The sequence below is a fragment of the Juglans regia genome, chromosome 13 (genome assembly GCF_001411555.2).
Source record: "Juglans regia cultivar Chandler chromosome 13, Walnut 2.0, whole genome shotgun sequence".
NCBI lineage: Eukaryota > Viridiplantae > Streptophyta > Magnoliopsida > Fagales > Juglandaceae > Juglans > Juglans regia.
In genome coordinates, this window is record NC_049913.1 from 36,908,203 (window position 1) to 36,927,162 (window position 18,960).

General features: G+C 35.2%; 2 protein-coding genes across 3 annotated transcripts; both read right to left on the minus strand.

Annotated features, from left to right (window-relative positions):
* Window positions 1–2,697: 2,697 nt before the first annotated feature.
* On the minus strand, window positions 2,698–3,870 carry LOC108981135 (zinc finger protein GIS3-like). Its single transcript, XM_018952217.2, has one exon. The coding sequence runs from the start codon at window positions 3,855–3,857 to the stop codon at window positions 2,982–2,984; it is 876 nt and encodes a 291-aa protein (XP_018807762.1). The 5' UTR covers window positions 3,858–3,870; the 3' UTR covers window positions 2,698–2,981.
* A 7,097-nt stretch (window positions 3,871–10,967) lies between these two features.
* On the minus strand, window positions 10,968–18,377 carry LOC108981136 (chaperone protein dnaJ 15-like). Of its 2 annotated transcripts, XR_001994511.2 has the most exons (12): window positions 17,771–18,350; window positions 16,693–16,816; window positions 14,316–14,398; window positions 14,128–14,239; window positions 13,946–14,050; window positions 13,786–13,836; window positions 12,569–12,658; window positions 12,368–12,476; window positions 12,113–12,261; window positions 11,971–12,024; window positions 11,798–11,895; window positions 10,968–11,535 (listed from the first exon to the last, which is right to left on the minus strand). XR_001994511.2 is itself a non-coding variant. In XM_018952218.2 (11 exons), exons 1-11 carry the CDS (start codon window positions 17,908–17,910, stop codon window positions 11,332–11,334), a joined length of 1,221 nt encoding a protein of 406 aa, XP_018807763.1. In that variant the 5' UTR covers window positions 17,911–18,377; the 3' UTR covers window positions 10,968–11,331. The 2 variants fall into 2 exon arrangements, 1 of the variants encoding a protein (XP_018807763.1); XM_018952218.2 differs by lacking the exon at window positions 11,798–11,895 and having other exon boundaries at window positions 17,771–18,377.
* Window positions 18,378–18,960: the final 583 nt, after the last annotated feature.

Consider the following 18,960-nt stretch of genomic DNA (forward strand, 5'->3'; position numbering starts at 1 on the left):
TAAATTTTTTATACATTTTATTGATGTGATTGGCCAAAATAGTTATTAATATTAAAAAGAAATAACACAATCAATCATATTAATAGAATGTAAAAAAAATATACAGAAGTGATCGCACATATATAGACTTTTTGTAATGTTATTTATTCTACTGATAGCTTTCGTTGAAAATGTGAAAACAAATTATCAAGCCATTAATGTAAAAGCTGTACAAAGCGTTTCGTTGAAAATAAAAGGAGCTTGCAGTACTGCTGATAGATACATTAATAAAATAGCGATGATCGATCAGTACGTTCAATTGCATGCTCTATATATATATATATATATATATATATATATATATATATATATATATGTCTTGCTTTAAGACCTACTACGGCCATATGATAAACTCTTTATATAAAGGCTAGCTTGTTAATACTTATATATACATATATATATATATTAATGTAGTTCTGAGGTATTGACATTACAATATTTATTGCCTGTTTAATTAATAACATATAATATGATATTAATTTCCATGGTCTTTTTAGAGATGTAGGCAGATGTATGCACTCATGCATGTCCGTACGTATTTAAGATATACACACACACACGACCTACGACTGATCGTGAGGATTATATATATATATATATATATATATATATATATATATATATATATTAAAACTTTGTTATTTGTTATTTATGAGTTTAATTATCAAAGAACATATATACATGATATATATTGGCCCCTATGATTATCTACAACGTCCGTCTAAAATTGATAGTTAATAAGGGTAGAATTTGAGTATTAATTTATAAGAGTTTATATATCCAGCCATTTTATACTCGAAAAGAATTAAATTGGGTTGGTGGAGTACTTATTTGATAAAAAAGAAACATAAAATGCACACTTTATAAATTGTTTTAACCTTTGACCAAAGGCAAGAATTAGATCAACATTAATATGTATATATATATATATATGTCATGCTTAACAATATATATATAGCTTAATTAACCCATTCTAGTGATGATCTGGTCATCATGATCATGTGATGACCATGTACTCGCATTCATGTACATGCCTAACAAGCTGCTGGGAACGTTAAGATCTCAAATTTCGATCGAAAACCAGCTCCATCCTCAAATATTATATATAATTTCAAAACTGCATTTGCATGATCTTAGAGAGAGAAAAAAAAGACAACATTAAGAATATTATTTCAAATTCAAGCAGTACTTCACCTATATTAATTATTACCGACGGATCAACTAGTTTGTGGGTAAAAAACTATTTCAGTTCTATGAAAAACTATTACCTACGGGATGTAATAATGTAAAATACAGTATTTTCTATGGAAGCCTTGGTGGGGGGACAAGTTTGGTCATACGTTTATGACGAACCAAGCTGGTGGGAGAAAGTATTTTCCCCACCACATAATCTTGTGGGTAATACTAATACCCATGAAAAGAACCCACGGAAATTGAACATTTTTCATGAAAATCGATTAAGTCGAACGTTCTAATTGCGGCGAGCCACTCAGATTTTGCCTCGAAATGTCTCATGAGAAAAGGTATTTATTGGCTATGACTTAAACCTTTCGTGGAATATAACACTTTTTCCAGTGAGTTTTATCCCTCAAGCTTCCCAAGATGAAATTTTTTGGGAATAGAGATTTTTCCACAAAATGTTTGCTTTTTGCCTCAAAAATCATTCGTATGAAATCATTTGAAATATATCAGTATTATAATAACATGAATCGGTGTAGGATATATTATCCTTAATTTCCTATATATACATGAACATATTTTTAGAAAAGGGAATTATCATGTAGTAGCTGATGATCATGAATTAGCTAAAAAAAAAAGGCATTGCAAGGGTTTCTAACAGCTATTTTTAAGGCACTAATTAAGCTTAATTGGATGAGTACATGAGGTTGGACCCGATGATCTAAATATTTGTGATTGCCAAATATTAGAATTAGGCATCCACGTCCTTCTTCATATATATATAGTTAATTATTTGTACAGATTGTTATTTGTATGTAGGTTGATATATAGTTTTTGCATAAATATTATTAATGTTTGTAAATCCAGCTAGAATGTGGCCGTGGTACTTTTTTTAAAAAAGATTTTTGTAACCCTCAATTAATTTATTCTTAAATAAAATAAAAAATCTAAAAAATGATCAATCAAAGATAATAAATTTAATTAAGATTCTCAATTAATTTATGAACTGATCATCATGAGTACTTCAACACACACACACACACATATATATATATAGACATGAATTTGTTTAGGTCAATAAATAAATTTGGATCGAAAAGCAGCTCGATCGTCAAATAATTATTTATATGATTTCAAAATCATGATTCACATTAATTTTAGAAAACCAAAATATAATTAAGGGAACATTAATTATTAATTATTCCAAATTTCCATGTTCTTTTTGTATGTACTTTAATTATAGATCCAATTAAAAGAAAGCAAATTAAGATTTCACATATATGAAGAAACCTCCTACCTAATTAATTTATTAATTTCCCTCTTTAATTTGCATGTGTCTAATTATGTTCTTAATTTGTATATTTTCCTTCTTTTTGATCTGAGCAACGTCTACAATTAATATCGAGTAGTAGTATATATTAATTAGATTGCAAGGAATGAGTAGTACTCATGGAATATTAGGCAGCTAGCTAGCTGATCTCCAATTAAAGATCACCAGATTTTATAAATAAAATAAAATAAAATAAATCTTGCTAATGAGGGTTGTTCTGCTATCGAAATCACTTCCTTTTAAAATAAATAAATAAATAAATGTGGAAAATCATGTACAAGATCAGATTTTGGATCATGATAAAGCATCGGCTGATCTCACAGCTAAGCGAGCCCTCTAAGCCAGCCTATCTCACTGTCGTTCGATGTCTCTCCACAAATCCCAAATCATTCATTTGTGACTGAAGCTGAGCCGAGCCGAGCCGATAGTGGAGTCATGGCGCAGCCGGGGCAAGGCTGAGATGCAAGTCCAAGCCCAATGCGTCATCAAAACTGGGTCCGCCATCCCCTTTGGAGAACCTACTCAATGAAGGCCCGTCCGATCTTCCATGTGCCCGGGCCTGTGCTACCTGGGAGCCCATCGTGAATGCAGACGAGTCCCCTACGGCGCCAGCGCACGATAACATCGCTGCACCTCTCCCTCCCATGCTAAGACTCGTTGGGGTGCCACTATTACTAGTCGTTGTGAACACACTCCCGTGCGAGACGTGGAACGGCGGCGCAGCGCGTGGCACGTAGACCCAAGATGGCTGAGCAGCCCCAGCCCCAGCCGGTACCACCACTGTGCCTGCAGTGGCGAGGAGATGCGGCGGCGGCGCGAAGGCAGATATGATCGGGTTCCGAACGTAAGCGACGGCGGCGTTTCGGGTGGCTTGCAACTGGGCCCGCTTGAGCTGTTGCCTCTCTTTCTTGTGAGCGTTCTGGTGGCCGCCGAGGGCTTGTGAGTTGGCGAACTCTCGGCAGCAATACTGGCACTCATATTTACGATCGCCGGAGGGAGGAAAAGCACCTGAATCTGATGAACCAGATGGGGTCTTGGAAGAGTCGACGAGTTCTTCATCTTCTTGGACGTTGAAGCCAAAGAGCTTTAAACGTGTGCTCGTGGGAGTGTTATTGCTTGGCTTAGTTTGGTAGTCTAGTTCTGCCATGTGCGTATAATGCTCGTTGGAGGGAGAGAGAGAGAGAGAGAGAGAGAGATGGGAAGCTAACGAGGATTTGCAAGGGGGATGTTGCATGTGTGGGGGGTATATATACAGAGTAAAAAGTAGTTTGATAATGTGTACAGAGTGGAGAGAGATGGTTGCGGACATCCCAAGGAGAAAGAAAGTGTGTAATTTTGGGAACACGACCCGATAACACTCCGGGGACCCCATAAAAGAATAGAATATTTTACTTGTCTCGCCGATTCTCAACTTTTCTTTTTTTTATGGTTTTGAATTATTGCCAGATTGCCCTCTCTTCTCTGCTAATTGATTTAAGTAATGGCCCATTTGGGTCTGTTTTTTCCTTATAAAAATTATTGATTGATAACCCATCTGATCAATTATTATTATTATACATCGGTAAACGTACAGTTCGATGAAGTAGTGATGGGCATGGAATGTGATGCTAGGAGTATGGTACGGGGGTCGGAAGTATTTAAATGATTGGCTTTGTCTACTGTGAAGTCAAAATTCCAAGGAGCTGCTGAATGATCAGACTCCAACTCAGATCCATCCCGGCTCCCAATATCCATCCATACGTGATAGTTTTAATGGCACCTTTACGTTTCATCCACTCCAAAGCGGTATCATTTTTCCAACACAAGACCAGACTCTTAAGAGAGAGGGATGGTGGATCCGATCGGATATTGATGTTATTTGCAGTACTTTTATTTCCTTTGTCCACTAAGTTGGGTAACTTATTGCAATTAGGTAAAAAAACAATAGATGTTATGGACCACTCGCTTTTCTTTCTTTCTTTGTTATTTTTTAAGGTTTTTGTGTTTTTGAAGAAAAAACTCAGTTGATGACACCTACTAGCCACTGCATGCAGGACATGTACCCTAGCTTGAATAACATTGCTGTTGCCAGAGTTATGTACATGATTGGGTGAGAACCAAACTTCCAGTATACGAATTAGCTAGAGACATTTTTTCGGTGGTAGGGTTGATCTTTTGTAATCTCCTACTGCTAAGCTCAGAAGATCATGTAGTGGACCAAACCCCAATGAGCGACCGTGAAGCCCATTTCTCTGTTCCTGACTGCAACTGCTAGAAAGTACCCAAAACTTCGTTTCACTGATCCCTCTTTTCCAATTTCATTTTCTATTTGTAGTACTCTCTCTCTCTCTCTCTCTCTCCTCCCATCATTACCTTTGGCTTAAGCTTAGGAGCCTCACTACCAATTCTCTCCCCCTCTCTCTCTCCTATAAAGTCAGAGCAGCTAGCATCCATGCATGCAAAAAACACTACTTTCGCAGCCTGCGCCCAGGGGGCTTAAGTACTGAGAGAGAGAAAGAATTCAGATCTTACACCGTCAGTACCACTAATCACTTTCGCATGGCCCACGTGTCACCATCGCATTTACCTTGCATATCTAAGTGTAGATACGCATGTTTCGGACTCCAACCCTCTCTTTCTAATAGGATGGCAGTGTCGTGAATAAAGTCAACAAGGGAAGCTGGGCTATATATAAAAGACACAGACGAGTTAGCTTGTTTGAAAGGGTATCACATGAATGAGGAAAGGGTCATATGGACGAATGAATGAATGTTCAGGTGTGTTTACAACTTAGGGTTTGGACCCCACCATTACGTACGTGTTCATGATGATGAATAATTGTTTAGGATGTTTGCGTGATTGACGTTGAATTCTATTCTATATTGTTTTTCTTTCTTTGGGGAGAGATCTCTCCGAATCTTACTAACTACGAGAGCTTTGGTTTTGTAATCTCCCACTTAAAGAGCATAATAATATATATATTTATATAATGTATTGTTGTTATTTCAAAAGCTCTTTCCAAAGTCTTCATCACAACTCCAAAGATGACCCACCTTGTCTCCTCTTTCTCATCTCATGTCTTCTGTTCAAACTCTTCTCAGTTGGTCAAATTTTCCCATCACATGTAATTAGAAAATCCCATATATCATGCTGCATATATCCTCATGATCTGGATCGTCGTTGGAGGTGAAAGCTTTTCTTCTTTTGGACCGTTAGATTGGATAATTAATCATGAAAGCCACCATGAGAAGATAGCTAGCTAGATCGATGCAAACACATGTGTCTATAAAGTTAAATTAATATTATGTATGACAAATAATAGGTAAATCGGATATACTCGAGAGCTTGTTGATCATGGCGGCCAGCGGTTGATATATATCAGTTTTTAGCTAGATTCTTCTTTTTCTAATTTTAATATATATAATTGATTATTCATGCCAATTTGTGTAAGCAGGTAATGGGATGATTGTGATCATGACCCATTCATGTATGATTAAAGTGGGACCCAAGTTTTTAAGTCCCTAACATGGGATTATTGGTGGCATCAAATAATTATAATGCACATAGATTTAGGACTAAGATTAGGATTTGATCTATTAATTAGTATTGGAAAACGTTTAATCAAAAGAAAAAAGAAATAATAATAACCTAACACCTTTTGCTTAGTGTTGCGGATCCAATGATTTTTCCCTTTGGTCTTTCTCACTCCATGGGAAGGTTAGAAAAACTAAGTGTTGGGGGCCACTTTGAGGGCCATGCAGTAGTAGTACCATGGGGCTCATCAAGGAGTACTGTCAGTCTCATCAGCTAGCTCCAGAAAAGAAGATTAAAAATGCACTGAAGTGACCTAAAATAAATGTGTGTAGTCATGCATACACCCATAAAGGTTACAGAGTTGTTATAGGGTTGTTGGGACCAGAGGTGGCCAAATAAATCTGGTTTTAATTCTTGGCTTCATCATACATGTGACTTGTCTTACATCTAGGGGTTTCTATAGTAATTAATTAAAAAGCTAATTTTCATGTACTGTCATGATCATCAGTACTACTGCTGTAATGTTGATGTTGTTGTTCATGTGATCTGATCTATTGATAATGGACGAAAAGTCTGAATATTCTTGATCGAAGATCTACTCTTCCTCTTTTCTTAATTGGTTTAAAAAGGATCAAGATCAAGTTAACCAATAAAACTGCAAGAACATGATCAGGGGTTAAATTAGGGTTTAGGGTTTTTTATTGCTAGTTGGAATTAGTAAAAGAACCATATTTTGGGAACTCTAGAATTTTAGACCAATATATATATATATATATGTATGTATGTATAAGCTGGCTTGATACAATGTTAGAAAGAAGAGGCCAGGCCAGGATCGTCTTAGGAGGCAAGAACTATGATGAGTTGTTTGTTTGAGAGTGGATGGACATTAATTGGCACAAGGTTTTTCTCCCACTGATGTAGGATGAAACATGTGAGGCAGCATCTGATTGGTCCCTCACTGTTTGAATAAATTCAGGTAGGACCTACCCACAATATTGGGGCAAAGTTGGGGGCCACATGTACCAGTTTTGAGGCAAATGGCCCCACTGAACATGACCTAGCTAGCTAGCAAGCTATATATCTCTCTGGCTCCAAAGAAATTGAAGTAGCTAGTAGCTAGGGTGGTGTGGTGAGAGAATTGTCCAATCAAACTTTGGCAATAATCTTGTTGATTTTAATAAAACCAAACTGTCTTAATTTGTGAACAAATTAATGGGTATTAGTTTTGCTTCTCATGGTAAGCTCTATGATCTTTGTAATGGTTTCCACCATGATCTAATTAATATAAAAAACAGTAGAGCTTTTAGGGGGCCTTATAATATATCATGATCGATCATGCTTTTCTTTCTTTTGTTGTTGATTGAAGTGATGCCGATATTATCGATTTAAGATCGTCCGAATCGTGATTATGGCCCACCAAAGTTGTGTTTATCAAGGAAATTTAACCAAACGATTCATATAAAATTATATTTTACAATGGATTATTTGAGACATGATTCTATATCATATTACAAACTCCATTAACTTTCTAATCATCTTTTGTTTCTTTTCTCAACCATTACTTTGGAAGGATCCAAAAAAAAATTTTAATTGATTAAAAAAAAATTATTTTTCAAATTGATCAAATCCTGGCCTTTTATGGATATGTTCAAAGCATTTATAAACAATCCCAAAAAATGTGGGTCTGACTCATGAATTAGCCCCTCCATGTTTTCCAAGTGACACTAGCTACCTGCTTCTTTTAAAATAAAAAGGTGGAGGTTGGGTGGAGTTAGCTTTAAGTCATGTGAAATGACTCTCTTTCTCTCTCTGTCTGCAACTTAATTAATTAATTATATTTATTTATCATCCAATAATATATATATATAATCTAACATGGAGCTTATAATTAATTATAAGCGAAACTTATTAGATTGTAGAGCGCCTATGAATATTGAATGAATGAATTCCATCAAGCTTTTGAAGCTTTAAAAATTACACAAATGGAAGAAGTACCTCTGAGATGAGTTTGGAGTAGTGGGATCGATCGAACTTTGGTCAATCAATGAGACAAACTAAATGTGCTTGACTTGCTAATAAAGTGAGACTCATTCGATCGGACGGTTGCATTAACTCCCACATTATATCAAACACAAAGCCATACATGATAGTTAATTGGGGACACCTGCACATGATGATGACATGACAAAAACTTAAATGGACACTACAATATATAACAGCTCTCTCCTCGATCCCCTTGATCAAGTGGCACAAAGTCTTATGTCACATGGGGCATAGATAGCTAGCCAGTCTATCCCTGTTGATCATATGCATATGTTTTCTGTTTCCACCTTCTGATAATTTTCCTCGATCGTATAGCTTTTAATGAAGTGCTTGAATTGTGGAAACAAAGTAAGAGTGGTGAACATGATGGGGAAACGAAAGTCAATACTCATACATCTGTTTTGCTTTCTAAATTCCTTGAATTTTTATTATTTTTTCCTAATTTCTTCGACCTTTGTTAATTAGTTCTTCCTGCAGATTTTTTTTTTTTTTCCTTCAATCCCTTGGTGGGATCGATGTCTGATCTTGAATATAGCATGTTCCAATAATATGTTTCGCAGGAAGGAAACAAAAACTGGGTTGTCCTTTTTGCAACAAATTAAGGAAAAAGAAAAACGAAAATGGAGAGGGGTACGTACTTTCCTTTTGCCTACTTTCGAGGCAATAACCTACCATTTGGGTTGGGACAGGCCGGGTTGCCTGCAAAGTCAGCTAAATCCACATGTAGAAACAGTACCAGATCAGATCAGTAGACTCGAAACCCACTGAAACTGAGCCGAGGAATCTACGTACCTTAATGAAATATATAAAAAAATTAAGGAAACATTAATATTTGCATAGATGCATGTGGGGAAGTTCTTTGTGATGGATCTTATTAGGGAAAAGGGTTAGGCATTTCCTAATCTACATGGATGTCCTTACTTAGTTTAACAAAGAACCTTAAATAAACAAATCCCAGAATTCTGGAGGAATTTGTCCCATGGAAAAGTCCAAGCAGTTGCAATACGGTCTTAATTAACCATACATAAAAAAACAATGGATTCAGTATTCAACACAGGTCAAGACAAGTTGTTTTCGATTTAAAATGCAGTTCAAGCATGGCGCCCATGATCACGATGCATGCATCAAAGCCATTCCTCACTCCCTCCCTACGGTTTTTAATTAAATAGTTTTCCGAGGTGGCTAAAACTAGTCCGTCCCCCAACGGATAACCTAAGACCATTTCCCAGTTTAGAATTAGCAGAAGCAGGAGGCAGCCATCAATGTACGTTGTAAGTTTTAATCTATTATGTTTGTGTCATTATGTCTTCGATCTGGCAATCTTTAAACAATTGGACAACTTGGGCAATCAGACAAACCGACTTATAAGGAGGACCCCAAGTTAGAAAGCCAGTTTACCATGCATAAAGAATGCATGCATGCTCATTTCCTCTGCAACATATATTAATAGATCCCTTAAATTATACTGATGATCATAACAAAACTGCGAGAAAATGTGAAATTAGTAGATATTAGTTTTCAACTAACATTGATCAAGTTGGTATATTGAAAATGAGTGGTCCTGGCCGTTGGATTCTTTGTCAAATTCTTCACCAATCTAGCTCCCAGTACTTTAAAATGGTGGACCCAGTTCCTCTTCACATTTTCAATTCATAGCTCGAGTCTCATTGGAGCGTTTATTATATTGAGATCAAGATAGTAAATCCCAATCCCAGGAATTATATAATATTTATTCTTCAACATGATTGAGGTAGTTGAACGTCTAGTTAGAGATCATTAACGTTTTAAATTATCAGAAAAAGACAATTTTGTTTAGTACACATGCCAAAATCGGCCTGGCCTCGCTTGATTTGGTTACGCAGATCAAGTAATATTTAGTTAAAAGTTTAATAAAATATTATTATAATATAAATTTTTGATATTATTTTTATTTTAAGATTTAAAAAAAATTAAATTATTTATTATAATGATTAATGGGTTGAGTTGAGATGAGATAGTTTGATTTTGTGTAAACAAAAAACTTCCTGCCTAGAGATCCATGTGCATAAACTTGCCACTAAAATTAAATAAATAAAAAAGGTTGAAATATTTTTTTCGTCCATAACAAGTGATCAGAATTTAGAATCCACCTGATGATTTCAACAGTAACATAATTTCATTTAGAGCCCCTAAAATCAGATGTGTAAGCAAGAATCTCATTCACTCGAATACAGTAACTTATATACAAATGGTGCTGAAATGTCAAGAAAAGGACTCGACCATGACTTGCATAGACATTTCAGCAAACTACTCCCATCAATAGTACTCCGTAGCAATGACTGAAATTTATATTATTTTGCTTACAACCGCATATATATCAACATAACAGTGAGTTTTCAACAAATACTTTTTTTCACCCCCCAAAATACGCAACCTCAATCAACGAAATGAATGCTAAGACTTGAGAGTTTTCAACAAATTCTTCTTCCAGCCCCCTTAGATACGCAATTTCAGAATATTATTATATCAATCTTTCTATATTCTAAAGCCTTGCATATCGATAGCTCAACATGAAAGCAAGATCGAAATATATAAAACCCAAGAGGGGTGGGGGTTCAAACCTGGTTTTCCCATTTGGAGACTAGGCCGCCTTATGACATCTGATCCAAAGAACCTTGACATGAATAGTTTGCAGAGATGTTCAGTGCCTTTTTACTATTTCTTTTTAATTTATTTCGTCTCCATAATATGATATTTAAGCATACAACACCAAAAAACAAGTATTTCGTCAAGCTTCCTTGATGTAAACAAGTTAGGCAATGTTATATAGAAGTGACAACACATACCTTGGTACACATTATCATTAGAAGAAGATGCTAAAACAAGTGAAAATGTCATTTTTACAACATAAACAAAATGAATGAATATACTATCTCAGTTTCAGACTTATATGCTCAGGTCCTTCAGGATGCTAGATGAAATTGGAGGACAAGTAACTCCCTCGATGGCATCATGGATACAAAAGATATTAATACACATACTTCTTCAAATGTTTTTACAACCAAATTGTAAAACCCGTAATGGAAAACCTTGGTGAAGGTTTAGAGAGAGAAATTGAACATGGAATTCAATGCAAGCCTTTTGAAGCAGCAAAGCCTAGATGCCCAAACATCTAAATGCAAGGATGGAATTTTCAAACAATCCAATAAAACTGAATAGGCCAAACACCATCTCAACCAAGCTTTTTATCAGATCCTTTTGAACCATTTCTTTTTTGATGATTTATCCTTGCCATCTGAGCTTCCATCTTCCCCAGGACTCTCTGGCTTTGAATCTTCACCAACAAATTTGCTACTACTGCCATTACTAAAACTAATACTGCTACTCAAGCTACTATTGGCAACAGAGAATGACAAATGAATATTGTCCCGCTGTTTCAGTAGCTCATCCACCTGATTTCCCAAAATTGAATCATGAGATCAGCTGAACAACCAAGACAAGTTCCATATGCTTGATTTGAATAATAATGGTAGGAAGAATTTAAGGAAGTCCATTACTGAGACAAAGGTAATTGACAGGAAAGATGCAGGGGCCAAAGGGAGATATTAGAAGTATCTATCTGAAAGTATAAACATTTTATGTGCCATGGTGCAGTATAGGTTGTTACTAAAAATAAAAAAATTAAATAGAAAAACAACAGTATGAATGTCGTACCATAACCTCCCTAATTGACCCCCACAAAGAATAAAGATAGTCTCATTAGCTTCTATCATACTAAAATTTGCACGTGTATGTCACATATGTCACAGTACCTGTTGGCCAAGAGATCAGAGACGATTGGATAAATCTAAATGAAGTTATGAAGATCACAAATAGATGAAACTTACAGACTGCTTTTCCTGGTTGTATCTATTGGTCACTTCTTGAAAGCGTGCCAATGCCTACAAAAATTATTACAGGACATTTGTCAGAACAGACTATATCACCAAATACCCATTACAAACCATAACTAAAAGGAAGCATCTCTACCTTTCTGTATTCTGTCTCAAATTGACGTAGCTCAGTCCTCTTTCTTAAAATCTGAGCCTCAATCTCCTTGAGCTTCTCTGTTGTGTCCTCATATGACTTTGCACAAAGAGCCTCAATTGTATATGTAGCAGTCTTGAAAAAATTATCTCCTGAACAAAACTCAGAGTAGGTCAGTGTAATTTGTTACAAGAAGAGCTTCTCAGAGATAATAAGCAATAAGGCAAAATGATGAATGGACAAAATATCAATTCACACCATAAACGGCGAATATATGAGTTCCAGCTTTTAGTTCTGAGACCTCACAGGGTTGAAGACCTTCCAACCTTTTAAAGAAAGCGGCTTCAGGGTCCTTAGCCATTGCTAGCTGCACAAACAGATCAATCATCACTTTTTTATGAATAGTACTCACATCCCAACCCCACCAAATATGAGGAAGAAGTTGCAGAGCTTGCATACCGCATTCACAGTTGAATCCATTCTGTACACTTGAAAATGTAAGAAGTACATCCCTGCAGATGTCACCTTACCATTCTTCTCGCTATCTTCCTGTGCAAAGAGATACAGCATCTCATGTTTACTGAAGTGATACATGTAGTTCAATTGCACAGAATGTAAAGCATTAAATTGGAATTGATAAAACACAACCTGAAACCAACAAATGCTTGAACACCACCTAGCGTCTTTGGGAAAAACTCTAATGAAACCCATCATCAAAATTGTTATAAAGAACCAAATGTTCTTAGATTGCAAACTTGTTTTTTACCTTGCATTTGATGATTGACTTGACAATCATCAAATGCATAGGAATACTCAAGCTGGTGCGTGTTTAAGTGAAAATTGTTTCTATGAAATCTACTTTCAGCTTTTTGGTAGTTTAGGGTGCAAGTTGAAAAAACAGAGCTAGTTTGGAGGTGCTTATTATATTCCTGGAAATTTATTGTTATGAGATGATGTTTTTCACTGAAACAAGCTAAGACATGTGCCCTACACCATTCATTAAGTTAAACCAGCCTATCAAAACAATAAATTTCTGTTTTGGCCCAAGTACCAAAACAGAAGCAAACTTATTAAGCATAAAAAACATGACATCCTAAGCCACCAGAATACACAGTTATACCAAACTCAGATTCTATTTGGCATTTGAACACACACAGAAGAAGAAGTAAAAGAAAAGTAAAAGGGGAGCAGACCCTGTATTTTTGGCTTTCTTCAATTAATACAACCTGTAACATTGTCAAATGCAGGCATTTTCTAAAATAAAACACCTTGAGTCATTTAAAGTTATAACTGAACTCAAGATTCTGGAAACACCAAAGTGTTGGAAGGGCCACAGAAAACGAGGTAACATCTAGTGAGTACTGAGATGTCTCTATACTTCAAAATAAGGAATTAAACCAGTGTAGTAGCTTATGTTACCTTAGCAACATAGCCACAGAAATCTAAACACCACATGAACATCAGAAATATTGGAAGCATTTCTTCTTCATCAATTTTCCAAAGATATGGCATATATGAAAAAAAAAATACATTGAATGGAACAAGTAATAGAATTAACAGCTGAAAACATCTGCGCACCCCAGGGATTAGTTGGGCCTTTGTTCTCGGACACCCCGTGCCAATAAAAAAAAAACAACTGAAAACAGGACTGATGAAACCCCCAGATAAAAACGTACCTGTAATGCCAAACCATAACCAGCACTTGCATCTTGTTCAAAATAGAGTAACTGAAAAATCAATTTCTAATGTTAAACTTTAGAAGAATAGCACAAAGAAAGTAGATGCCTCACAGTCATGCACATGTCCATATGATCTTAGTGAAAAATTATTTCATACCTTGAATTTGCTCTGTGAAGTTGAAGTAACTCTCACTACAATCCCAGCCTCCACTTGTTGCTCATTGATTGTTACACCAAAGAAGTGGGCACATTGCTTGTCTACCTGCAGTAGCATGCAAAATCAGTAGAATGCTTACACTGGAAAGTATAGCTCCATCATGCTATAAAGCAAGTAAGCACCTTTCCACTAACTGCTGTTCCAATTGGAAGGGGTCTGACTGTAACAGTGCCATTCAAAGCTTCTTCGAGAACATTAGCAGAAATCGTAGTCTTAATAGGGACACCCAGCTTGCTATAGACAAAATAGATGAGAGGTTATGAAATCCCAATGACCTGGACAACTCCTAGTATAATAAGTAAGATATTACCTGAATAAAGCTGCAAACATAGTGTTGACAGTACCAAGATTAGACAAGTCAATTTCCATGTCCATGCCATCAGCATCAAGCGCCTGGACAGTTCAATGATTAAATGTGATAAAATGTCAGAAAAGAATTCCAATAGGGAAAAAAGTGAGAAAGTGAAAAGTGAACTTGCAACAGAACCCATGGCTCATATGAATCATTAGATATAGAAGTATCTATTAAACATGTATAGAGTGAAACCATATAGTACAATAATAAGGAATTAGTGGATCCTAATAAAATGTTGACAACATACATGTTCGATACTCAAAAAATGATATGAAAGACATTACTTGTGTCAACAAATGAGAAAATCCAGCAAAGAACAGAAAATAGGTTGTGCTCATTCATATGTCAGCTGTGCTAGTTTCAGCATAAAGCATTTGGCAGAAGAGGTTTTTCAAATATTCTGGTGTTTGGAACAACCAGAAAATGCTGGTCAACAGAAAATATTTTCCAGGTCAAAAGGGTATGAGCACCTTTTTTTTTTTTTTGTTTTGATAAGTAAGAGGGTATGAACACTTATGGGCAGTCTACATCATAATGATTGAATAATTTGGGATGGTTCATGTTTATTCTATTGATTGAGTAATGTTTTATGGTATTTGGTATTTGGTGTTGTTTGGATGAGATTTGATGTTGGGTTTGGAATGAATGTAATGTGTTGTGTGTGGAATGAATGTAATGCTTGGAACCACGACGATTATGAGAAGACAATGGATGGAACTTAGATCCATAACACTAGGCTACATTTGGATGTTGAGATGAGTTGAGTTGTGAATAGTAGTATTTTGTGGGTTCCATTGAGATATGTTTAACTTTTTAGGTTAAAATGTATGAAGTATAGATTGAGATGAGTTTAACTTTTTGATGGGAAGTTGAAAAAGTAGTGGGTCCCATCAATGATTGGTTTGAGATGAGTTGAGCTTGGTTCAACAACCAAACAGTTGTTCATACATTTCAACCTAAAAAGTTAAACCCATCTCAATGAGACCCACACAATACTACAATTCACAACTCAACTCAACTCATCTCAACTCATCTCAACATCCAAACGTAGCCTAAACTCTTTGTTTGGGTGTCAGCCCATAATTACCCCAACCTTTCTAACTAAGTTAATTTTATGTCACTTTATTTACCCTATTCCTCCTAGTTCAATGGTTTCATTTGTATAGACCATGTGTACTTGAATCATGTCCTTCGTGCTTTTAATAAAATTAACTTATAAAAAAACACCTCGTATCTAGGTCAATGTACGACACCCGTTTAGGTATCCACATCATAATCCTTTTAAAAAAATTTGGCTATCGCTATGTATTCCCATAATACCTCTTATGCGGGATGAGTAATTGAACTTTTTGTTATTAATAGTTTATTTTATGTTTTTATCTTAGAATTGGTATTTTATAATTAGAGTACAATTAGGATTAGGTCATTAGAGTAACTTATAAAAAAAAAAAGGATTAGGTCATCAGAGTACAGTATGGGTTAGAAACTTCATTTAAAAATTTTCTTTTTTAATGGTATTATTAAATCAAAGTCCTAATTGTATTAATACCGTTGGTCCATTCAGGTCTCTTTATACTCCCATGAATAGGAGAGACTTTGAGGAATATTTTATTTCTTGAGAACTCAATTTTCTCTTTCCCCTCCTTTCTCTTCTTCATCTGGACTATGGTGATTCACTCCCCTTCCTCTCCCCATTCTTCCTCTCATGTTCCTCTTCTCTCTTCTTCTTCTTCTTCTTCTTAGTGTCCTTGTCATGTGTCAACCTTCAATACCATAATTAATGACACCCCATTGAATTCATTCCATAGAGGAACACCAACTGTTCTCATTCATGATCATCGAATTGAATATATATATATATATATTTATAAGTAAGAAAGACCCTTTTATTCACCGAATGAAATAGGCGGAGCCCATTTACAATATATATGTGTGTATGTATGTATGTATGTATGTATATTGTACACTCCCGCAACTTAACTTGTTCACTAACTATCAATTCAAAAACTGTAGGGCCCAGCATTGAAAATATTCAATATTTATGTGTAACTTTACTTTTATAAGTTCACGATATTATATTATAAATCATAGTTTCCTTCTTATAAACCAAAAACAACATTGCCATCAGTTGAAAAAACAGAAATTTTGAATGATGATATAATGGTCATCAAAGGAATGGCTAAATTTTGGAATTATTCCTGTATTATAGTTAATGTTGCTCCTTCCTACCAACACTTTCAACCGCACACACAAGCTCATGCCACATGCATGCATAGATACCACAAAACTTACTAGGAAGGAGTATAGAATATACGGCAAAGAAAGAATGTACCTCAAACCCTGAACTGTCATATTGCCTTTTCTTCTCTGGGTCAGATAAGATGCTATACGAATATGCAACCTCCTTGAAAAGTTCAGAAGCCTCAGGATTGGCGGCATTCTTGTCAGGATGATACCTGTGCAATATTGCGATTCACATTAGCACTGTATGCAGAATTTTACTTAGATAGGATCTTCACCATCAGTGAAAAAAAAAGTGTCTGCACAAACTCAACAAGTTCTGAAGAAATAACACAACATTTAAGAGAGATGTAGCATTTAAAAATTCCTGTTCCATACATTTTTCAATGTTCTATAAATTTATCAATTGATTTTTTTTTTAATCTATCCAATAGCAACAGACTAACAAGGGTGCAGTTTCTCTGTGAATCAAATTATGAATATATTATCTTGAAGAAAAATTTTAGACATAAGCTTCACACTCCTGCACACCACTTAAAAACATGTGATTTTACTCTTTTATCTTCATATTTCATATTTGAAGTGTGAGACTTCTGTGTAGCACAACTCTATCTTGAATGACAATATCTAACAAAATAAAAAAACTGCATAAAACATCAATAGCAGCAATAGAACTGAAGGTATAGGATTAGTCGCTCCCTAATAGTTTAGGTACACGTTGCTAGAATGCATAAAAAATTAAATTCAGCTCAATCCCATGCCATCTGCCCAAAAAGAACACCGGAAACAAACCAATCTTACCAACCAACTTTCAAGAGTCACATAAGCCACTTACCTTTACAAATATAACTTCCTAAGAAAAATCGCATCGCAAAACCACCCAAAACATTACAACTGTAGCACATTAGATGACATCTGCCACAAACCACCCAAAATCCATTCCGCAATCACAATTCTAATCGTGTTCTTCGGAATAATAACCTCATTGAGCTAGAAACTAAGCCTGTGTAGCCAACCCTATTGTCCCAATCCTAAGGTCGTATACAACACCCTGCTCGGCCAACCAGAATCTACGGCAACCATTTAAAACAAATTCAAGTAAAAGCAGCAAAAAGGAACCAACAAAAAGAACGAAAAAACTATAAAATATTGGAAGAAGCAAACTTTACTTGAGAGCGAGTTTTCGATACGCAGTTTTGATTTCCTGATCGGTGGAGTCTCTCGAAACGCACAGCACGTCATAGGGGTCTCGCCGACTCGCTGGGGCCGAAGATCCTTCCATCTTCGAACTCGTCCCCATTCCCTCCATTTTTCACTCTCTATCCCTCCCACTGTTAAATCTCAAAATCCAATCTTTTTTGTCACGGTTGCTCCAATGGTAGATTATCTCGAGGTGACAAAAATAAAAAATTGACAACAAAGAAAAAGGATCAATCTTTCAAAGAAAATATACGCAAGTCAAAGAATCATCGGATCGCTATATTTTCTTGGAAACTTGAAAAGACGGAGAGTTGATAAGTATCTAATGGCATATGGCAACAATATCATCGACGCTAAGTCTAATTACAGAAGATGAAAAATACATAAAAATAAAATAAAAAGAACAAAGAAGCCTAGGGTTTTGACATTTGCAGAAATATATAAAATGGAGGGAAGAGATGTGAAACGGCTTCTTTCTTCTTTCGTCTACTTTTCTGGTCTCCCTCTTAGTAAGTTCGTGACTTCGTCTTCATTTTTCTTTCTGTAATTTCCTCTAAATTGTCAGTGACATTACGTATTCTCAGCTAACTGAATTTAGCCTAATAAAACCTGTTGTTACGACTCACTCCAGCAGGTCCACGTTTTTTATTTCCCCTTCTCTTTTTTCTCTTTCATAAATATAATAATAATAATAATAATAATTTATTTCAAAAATTTTTATTTATTTTATAAAATATTTCATCTCATCTAATTATTATAATTTTTTTAATTTTTAATATAAAATAAAATAAATAATTTAATTTTTTCAAATACTAAAATATAAATAATATTAAAAAATATATTCTAACAATATTTTATTTAATTTTTTAACTTTAATTTTAATTCATATCATTTTATCTCATCTCATTTATAAAAATAAACGAAGCTAGAATTTGTGCATCAAATTATAAATTTTTTTTATTATATAATATATTTGACTAGTAGGATTGGAAGGAAAAATATACCCAGTAGCTCGTCTATGATGTGCTCCTCTTAGGAAAAAAAACTGAAGTGATCATTTTGCTCGGTGAGGGCGAAAATCCTCGCATCTAGAAAGGCAAGTGTATTATTAGATTAGATGAGATGAGTTAAGAGTGTCTTTGAATTTATAGTCTCCTCT

Excerpts from the sequence above, each read along its gene's own strand:
- LOC108981135 (XM_018952217.2), bottom strand. The coding sequence starts at position 3,857 with ATGTCCGCAACCATCTCTCTCCACTCTGTACACATTATCAAACTACTT.
- LOC108981136 (XM_018952218.2), bottom strand. The coding sequence starts at position 17,910 with ATGGAGGGAATGGGGACGAGTTCGAAGATGGAAGGATCTTCGGCCCCA. Across the intron at positions 14,399-16,692 it reads ATGACAGTTCAGGGTTTGAG|GCGCTTGATGCTGATGGCAT; the intron begins GTACATTCTTTC and ends TGAACTGTCCAG. Across the intron at positions 13,837-13,945 it reads CTTCACAGAGCAAATTCAAG|TTACTCTATTTTGAACAAGA; the intron begins GTATGAAATAAT and ends TTGATTTTTCAG.